Below are 8,140 nucleotides of genomic sequence, written 5' to 3' on the forward strand. Positions count from 1 at the left end.
TACTTTTTAATAAAATACTGATTTAAAAAAAATTCTTTTAAATGTTCCAGTTAAAGAAGTGGAAGTGCCTGTTCCTTCTGAGATCCATCAGCTGGATGACAGTCAGTGTTTGAAGAATTTGGACCATGTTTCTCATGAAGCTTCTGATGAAGAACTAAATTTAAAAGCATTTTCTGAAGGATTTGCTTCCACTGAATCATCATCCAAGCCAAACAACTTCTTTTTGAAATGTGAAAGTGCCAAATCAGCCTCTTCACCCCCAGAATTTCAGAGGGTGTCTGCAGTTTGGGTTGACATCTCGGAAAGCTCCGTTTCAGATTCAGAATTAGAGCTGAAACAGGGAGAGGGCACAGGTGTCAGTGGCCCAGAAGAGTTTGTCCATGACAGTGGTGATGTGTTTCCTGACCTCCCAAAAGAGGTGCCAATAGCAATAAGCAATGGAAAGGAAACATCACCTACTGGTGAACATGAACTGCCTGAAGATGAGAGCGCTGAGATTTCATCACACTCCCAGAAATACCCTGGAGATGTGTTGGATCATGGCTGCACTGATCATCTGCTTTCTTTCATTCCAGCAGACAAAGCAAATGCCTCCAAAACCCAGCCAGAACATTCCTCCCAATCTGATAACCCTGATGAGGGAGTGGATGAGCCACATCTGGGTGCCTCTGGAAGCTCCAGTAGAAACAAATCCTGTCCTCAGGAGGTCACTAAACAGGGGAATGATGCATCTGCCAGCTCTTCATGCAGTGATGATATTTACTCACCTAAGATCTATGAACAGCAGAAACCTAATTCTACAACTAACAGAGTGTTAGGGGAAATTAACTGTTCATTTGTGGATCAGAATAGAGACCTAATGGGTTTTCCAGCAACAGTTTCTTTGAAACATCGAGATTTAGTTACTGACCAGCTCGGGAACACTGTTTCTTTTCTGCCTGACAGAGATATTGCAAATAACAAATTGTTAGCATGTCTGTCTCCCCAGAGGGGACTCTTTTCTTCTGCCTCCTCAAAAAAGCAATTGTTTCAGGCTGAGAACTGCTCTTCCAAAGGAGAAGATGATGTAACCTCTATTAGGGATAAGGGTCTCCCTCCAGCTGCTGAGGATGCCCTGTCGGAAATCCTGTCTCCCGTGGATGAAGTATTGTCCTGTGGAAGTGCTGACTTGCCATCCTCTAACAGAAAGGATTTGTCATTTCCAAGTGAAGATCTTCCTCCTCCCTCTTTAGGTGCAGGTGCAACGAAAAATGATGATCCTACCTCCAGCACAGATGATTTCCCATCCCCACCAGAACAAATGACAGGCTCAGAGACCGGTCAGGGTATGGATGAAGATATATCACTGAAAATGGATGCATTACCCCCATTACCTGATAACATCATGCCTCAAGAATTTCCCCTGCTCAGTCAAGAGACAATTGATGCTTTTTCAACTCAGGCTGGTTGTCTCTCAGGACAATCTTCACTTCAAGCCATTTCCAGCTCGAAGGAGGACTTATCAGAACAGCAGCAAGGAGAACACGAGGCACCTTTGCAGCATTTGGAGCTCCAGCCTGTGTTAAACTCTGTTTCTTCTGGCCAGGCCAGTAAAAGTCCTGACTTATTAATGAAACAATGTACAACACACTTAATGCTGCCCAGCACTGAGGGGGACAGTGATGACCCACTGAGATCATTTGAAATTGGGGACAGAGTGCTGGTAAAGCAGAGCCAGCCTGGAACTCTGATGTTCAAAGGACGGACTCATTTTGCCAGTGGCCACTGGGCTGGTGTTGCACTGCACAAAGCTGAAGGTGACAATGCTGGAACTTACCAAGGGGTGAAGTATTTTGAGTGTGCTCAGCACTGTGGTGTCTTTGTCAGGCCTGAGGAGATCTCACACCTCTTGGGGGATAATGAAAAGGGTTCCAGTTCCACTGGGGATGAAGACTCTGACTCCTATGATGATGAATTCTTCAAAGGGGACTGCAGATATTCTGGAGGTGATGAGCAGAGAGTGGGGTTTACAGAGGAGAGAGCAGAAGACACAACAAGTGCAGGAGGTTCAGAAGGAAAAGAAAGCCAATCCAGGTTACACTCTGCCTTGCTGTCTAGAAAAGATCAAAAAATTCCACATTGCAACCAGTATAAGTGCACTGAATTTCTCTGTCAAAAGAACTTAATGTGCTTGGGATCAGATAAGGAAAAAACAGAACTGGCACAAATAAGACAAAGTATAATTGCAGCTGTGCTTCCAAAGAAAAGCAAGACCAATAACACAGATGAGGTAAACACAAGCAAAAATATTGGTTGCTTGGTAGAGGAGCAGAAAAGAATTAAACTTGCTGATGATGTTGCAAGTGAACTCGGTAAAAAACTTCTGTTTGACATTTTAATTGCATTTTCAGAAACAGCTCAACACAAATATAAAAGTGCCTTTGAAAAGGACGTGATGAATTACAGCGAAGGCCTAAGGCAAGGAGACAATCAGAAACTGTTTCTCCTCAAAGAAAATTCAGCTGCTGTCTTATCTGAACCATCAGCAAAGGTTTCTGATGTTTTCCTGGGTGATTTTGATACACTTTGTATTCATGGTTGTCACACAGTAGCAGAAAGAATTGTAACTAAATTTATAGATGATGCAGTTAAAGCATATAAGAAGATTAAAAGAAAACATGGATCAAAAGCAGACAAGATACTTCATTTATCTTCAGAGACTTCTCCAACCACTCTGCCAGTAAGTACAGTGGGAGAGTTTTTATTTAAAGTGTTGGACTCGAAGCTGGGTCTATCCAGGCGAGAATTTGTGTGGCCCAGTTTTTCATCATTCATAAAAATTACATCATGTCAACCTCAGGAGCCAGGTTTCTCCCTTAATCTGACCCATTCCTCATTTAAGGAATTATCCTACACCAGTGGATAGCATGTGCATGGGGGGAAAGGATGAGCTGAGCATGGGGATAAGAGCTACAGATAGTCCAAACAAAGCAGATGGGAACTTCCGTGTTGGAATTTGTCACTTGTCAAAACTGATAAATCTGCACAAACTTGAATTTTGATTGGTTTCAGAGCAAACCTGGACACTTGTCAGCTCTGCCTAAGTCCTTTGCAGCTCCTGGCTGTGAGAAAACTGCTCTGGGGGGAGAGTAGTCCACCTTTAGAACAAAAATGTTTCAAAGTGTCAAATTTTCAATGAACTTCAGATTTGGAATTCTTCCTAATTCTGAATTTTGCCCAACACAGTTAAAATAGGTGTTTTTTTAATGATATATCACTAAGGCTTTCTATGAGCCCATGAGTAAGAAGATGGTTTTAAAAGTAACCTTAGTCAGTTGCTAATAATCTCAATACTTCTAAAAATTGTGGGGAAACATGGAGTATGTCATCTGGTGGTTTTTTGTTGGTTTGTTTTTTTTTTCCCCTCTCTCCTGAAGCTCCTCAATAAAATCCTTGATGCTGGTGTTTTTGGAAGCTCTGAAGACTTTGTTCAGCCTTATTCTGACCAACATATGCTGGTGAGACAAAGACAAAAGCAATGCTTGTACAAATTAGATCAGTGGCACTCAGCTCCTTGGAAGAAAACTGTGGAAGTTCCTCTTGTGATACCACATTACAGTTCTTATGTTAGAAACTTGTCTGCATGTGCTGTAGAAGAATTATGGACCCCAGAAAACATAAATTCAAATTTCAGGAGCATCAGTGTGCCAAAGTGCTCTGAATGTAATGATCTCCCAGGGAATGATTTGGAAGCAGAAAGCAAGAGGATGTATGATCAGGTATTTTTAAAGCACTAACTGTTAATTAACATTTCTAGTGTTTTGTAAACTGACTCAGATAATATTTAATATTAATCTGACTGCTAACACAAACTGTAGCTAAAGGAACACTGGAAGGTACTGCAAAGTAAAGCTGGTGATCTACTGCAAAATAATTGCAGTAGAATAGAGGTTCTTGCTGTGAATCAAGGCTTTTGCCAGAGTTCTTCAGCCATGAGACCCTGGACACCTGCCACCAGCTGTAGGAACATCAGTGCTGTCAGGAAATCCTGCCCTGAGATTCAAACCCCTCCTGTCACACCCCCAAAATCCTTCAGAAGTGCTGAGAAAGGTGTTTGAAAGGGCATCAGTGAGAGGTCCAGTTGTGTCAGGGCTGTGGTTTTGTTGTTCCAGGTTATATTTGATTTGACCCGGGAGTTGTTACGTGCAGAATATCAAGGGACTGCAAATCCAACCCCTTTTCCATGGATGAAAATAAACGTGGGATCTCACTGTTCCAGGCATCTCTGCAGCAGAACAGATGTCAGTGATGTCAAGGTACGTTCTGGGAATGTAAAGTACAGTAACAAGAGCTAGTGAAGAGAGCAGGTATTGCAATGGCAATGAGAAATGGGAAATTTGGGAGGGTTATGGCAGTGGAACCGACTGGGGAAGAAAACAGCACTGCTCTGAAATGCCTGAATAAATACAGACTGAGCTGATTAGTCAAAAGATTCCAAATTATGGAGCTCTGTAGAGAAACGGGCCTTAGTCCTCCTAATTATGACTACTTTAGGTTTAACTTCTAAAGTAACATTATGACTGAAATGTGTTGGTTGGCCAATATTGATCAGTTCTTAAACCTGGGGAGGTTTCTGACCTCAAAGCTGAATCTTCAGTGCCTGTCACTGATCTACAACATTCACAGTGCCACAGTTCCTGTGAGGCACATCCTTTTCAGCCTATTTTCTTTTGTAGACATTTGTTCAGGGTGAAATTATTAAAATAATGAACCTGGAAAAGAATGACTTAGAAATGAAAAGAAAATTCCTAAACATGACCAAGTATGGAAACTGCAAGAGAGACAGACTGGACCTTATTCTGGTAAGCAGACTTCCAAACTAGAAGTTCTTGTGCTTTTGTGAGAATCATATTTTCTTAATTACTTCAGAACTTCAAGTTATTGCTTTTCTTTTCAGTACACTTGCAATAATAATCCAGTATTCCCAGTTCTAGTGAGTGGTTTAATATATCAATAAATAAAATATTGATTTTTTTTTTATATATCTTATATACATAAAGCTGTTGGATTAGGTACAGTGTTTCAGTACCTTTCAGAACCAACCATATTCCTCCTCTTGATCTTATTCTTGTTATATTTTAGATTCAGGAGCTCCGTAAAGAAGAGTCTCAGTGGACTTATTATGGTGATGATGAATTAACAGTGAAGATGAGGATGACTGAAGGCATATTTAATAGCTTGATCCTTGATACAATCAGAGTTCTTAATAAGATTTATCTGAGAAAAGCCTGTGATTAGAAGGTTTTCCCTCATGGGCCCTGATGGAGGAATTTTAATCTCTGATTTTTTTTCTTTATTTTTCAGTCAAGAAATAAGTGATTTAAGAACTTTAACTCTGAACTTGTACCCAATACCAGTGTGGCCTTGGCCTAATTTGTACATTCATATTTATAAAAGGATCAAGGAGAGACTCATGCAGATAGAAAAATATTACACAAAATATTCTCCTTGTGCTCTGTGCTTTGGGAAGGCTCACTAAGATCAATGGTCTTCTTAGATGTCACACAGAACCCAAAGGGGGGAAATTTTATTCTTTTTTTTTTTTTTTTAATTCAAGACTGCACTTTATCTGCTTTGAAGAGCACAGTGTGTTTTAAAATTGTATACAAGTCTCTACAAACAGGTTTCAGAACCAATTTGTGTGCAAATGATCTTACTTCTGTTATCATGCTCAGGTTGTGAACGATGACAGGTGAATCATACTTTGAAAATTGTGTTCAGAAAATCACTGGTGACTGTCTGAAGAATGTAAATGTGCAGATGGAGTTAAATGTCCCACATCCTGAGTTGCTGTGGGCCTCTGTAGTTTGGAATAAACTCCTCTAACTGGAACAAGTCTAAAACTTTTCCTGATGGGTACAGCAGATTTAAAAGTGACTGTGCATAATTATTTTATTTTTTTTAATACACTATGGAACTAGTTAAAAATAACCTGGAGAAGGCTTTAGAGATGTGGCATAAGGAAGGGCAGGACCCAGAGTCAGATACTCAGTTTAAATGTCTATAGTTTTATGTAAATGAGACAAATACTGACGTAATGCACTTTACATGGGAGACTTTTTTATCAGTAATTTCAATGTCTGTCAATTAAATATGTGCATGTGATTTGGGTTATTTATCACATGAGCCTGTTGCATCCTTACAACATCTCAGCGTAGGGTGCTGAGGATGTACTTTAATTGGCAAAACAGAGGAAATCAATAATCCTCTTGTAATGGCAAGATTGGAAAACCCAAGATTTTAACAAGGAACTCTAAGCATTCCCTGAGCAGGGTAATTGGTTCACTATGTAAGTTGCTGTCCCACCTATTTTGCCTTAGCTGTTTTCATGCTGAATTGTTTCATATTGTATTCTTTCCTGAATAAACAAAATAAACCATATGTAAAACATCATTTGTTCTGAAATCCATTGGAATTGCAGATTATATCACAGGCTGCTGTTCTCAGCAGTGACTGGGAGTACTTTTGTTTTGCAGACAGTTCCTGAGGACATTAAACCCTCCCCTGCTTGTTGCCATATGAACAGAAATAAAAAGGCAACTTCTGCCCTGAGCATATTAACTGTTGATCTTATCCTAGAAACTATTTTCATGTCCCTAGTGGTACATTTTCTTAAGTCTCTGACTTTTATCCTCATTGATTAGTTAATCCAGATAAGTTATTTGTTTTTGTATTGTCACTTTATAGTAGAATTTAACTCAATTTTTTTCTCCTGGACTTGCAGATTGTTGGATACAATGACAAATCTATATATTGAAGTCCTCTGGTTTTTCAGTTTATTGTCACTCTGATTTTGCAGCAGCAGCAGCAGGATCCTTGTGTTTGGTATGAAAGCTATTAAAAATATCACTTATATATGAAATAATAGTTGAAGGACTTGTTTGATTTCAGACTGCTGCCTTATGTTCCACCTGAGGGTGATAACCATCATATTTGCAATTAGGTTTGTGAGTGAAGCCTGAACCCTCACAAGATGCTCTGCAGGGAAGGACACAGCTATAAAGTAACTCCTCCTGATGAGAATAAAAAGTGTATACACAGAACATGTCAGACATGTTTAATATCCCCCACCATTCTGTGCTCAAAACCTGAGATTCTGGCACCCAGATATATTGACCTGTTCACTCAGTGGCAAGACTTCAATATCAAGATTACTCTCCTTCAAGGTCTAATATTTTGTTTGCCTTGGGTTTGATCAATATTAACCTCCTGGGTCAATAAATCTTGATAGTAGCCTCAAGAGGAGTCATTATCTTTCATAGAAAATGATTATTTCTCAGTTAAACCCTACATTTAATTTTCCTGTAATCCATCTCTTTCATCTTTATACATTTAACAATTCTTCTGAATAAAATGTGCTCTAAAATATCTTTGGCACTGCAGATTTTTAAAATCCTAATTAGCAGCTGCCACAAGATTTTTCAGTTCTTTGAAGCTGTTGGACTCTGCTCTTGTAACCATCTATTTTGTTGCTGTTTGTACCCAGGAAAAAGAGATAGAAAACCCCAAAGCTGGGATGTGATGTGAGAAATCATTTAGCCTGTAGCTGGGGGTATGGATCAAAAGATGTGTGACTGAACCACTTCAGATATTAATGGTCAAAAAAAGAGAGGATCAGGAAAAGAAAAGGCAGAAGGGGGAGAATCTGTTACTCAAGTCTCAGAGAAGATTTTACTGTAATTAAATTTCCACCCTTGTATTGTCTGTGGGTTACTGACCAGAAACAGTGATAAATTCTAAAGTCTGGATTTACACTGGTGGGCCTGAAGTAAGAATTTAGGCCCATTTGTTTCCTACTTGTTCTTCAAGGATTAAAAGAAGTGCTTGTGAGTAACAGAAGCAAGAATTATATTTTCAGAGACCTCAGTTTTTAATTATCTAAGTTTTAAACTCCTCTGAAATTGTCCTCTGGGGGTCTTGTTGGTTTTCTCCCTCCCATTAATGTAATGAAAGTTCTTAAGCCTGTATTTAGAAATGAAAGGAGATGTCCATACTGTGGCCAGAGCTGTAAAAGGTGCTAAAATCCATTACTAGTGCAAATCCAACCTGAATTTATGGAAAGTAGAGAGTTTTTATCAACCTGCCCAAGCGCAGCCTTTTA

At 39.5% G+C, this 8,140-nt stretch overlaps 1 protein-coding gene across 2 annotated transcripts in view; it reads left to right on the plus strand.

Annotated features, from left to right (window-relative positions):
* Positions 1–6,432, plus strand: part of CCDC187 (coiled-coil domain containing 187) — a 38,708-nt gene extending 32,276 nt beyond the window's left edge. For both annotated transcript variants that reach the window (XM_039379589.1, XM_027731710.2), the window contains 5 exons: positions 51–2,719; positions 3,417–3,758; positions 4,152–4,295; positions 4,716–4,841; positions 5,122–6,432. In XM_039379589.1, the coding sequence (XP_039235523.1) occupies positions 51–2,719; positions 3,417–3,758; positions 4,152–4,295; positions 4,716–4,841; positions 5,122–5,277 (3,437 nt within the window). In that variant the 3' untranslated portion in view covers positions 5,278–6,432. The remainder of the gene's footprint in view (positions 1–50; positions 2,720–3,416; positions 3,759–4,151; positions 4,296–4,715; positions 4,842–5,121) is intronic.
* Positions 6,433–8,140: the final 1,708 nt, after the last annotated feature.

The sequence above is a fragment of the Pipra filicauda genome, unplaced genomic scaffold (genome assembly GCF_003945595.2).
Source record: "Pipra filicauda isolate LSUMZ 115617 unplaced genomic scaffold, ASM394559v2 scaffold170_size1570365_pilon, whole genome shotgun sequence".
Taxonomy (NCBI): Eukaryota; Metazoa; Chordata; class Aves; order Passeriformes; family Pipridae; genus Pipra; species Pipra filicauda.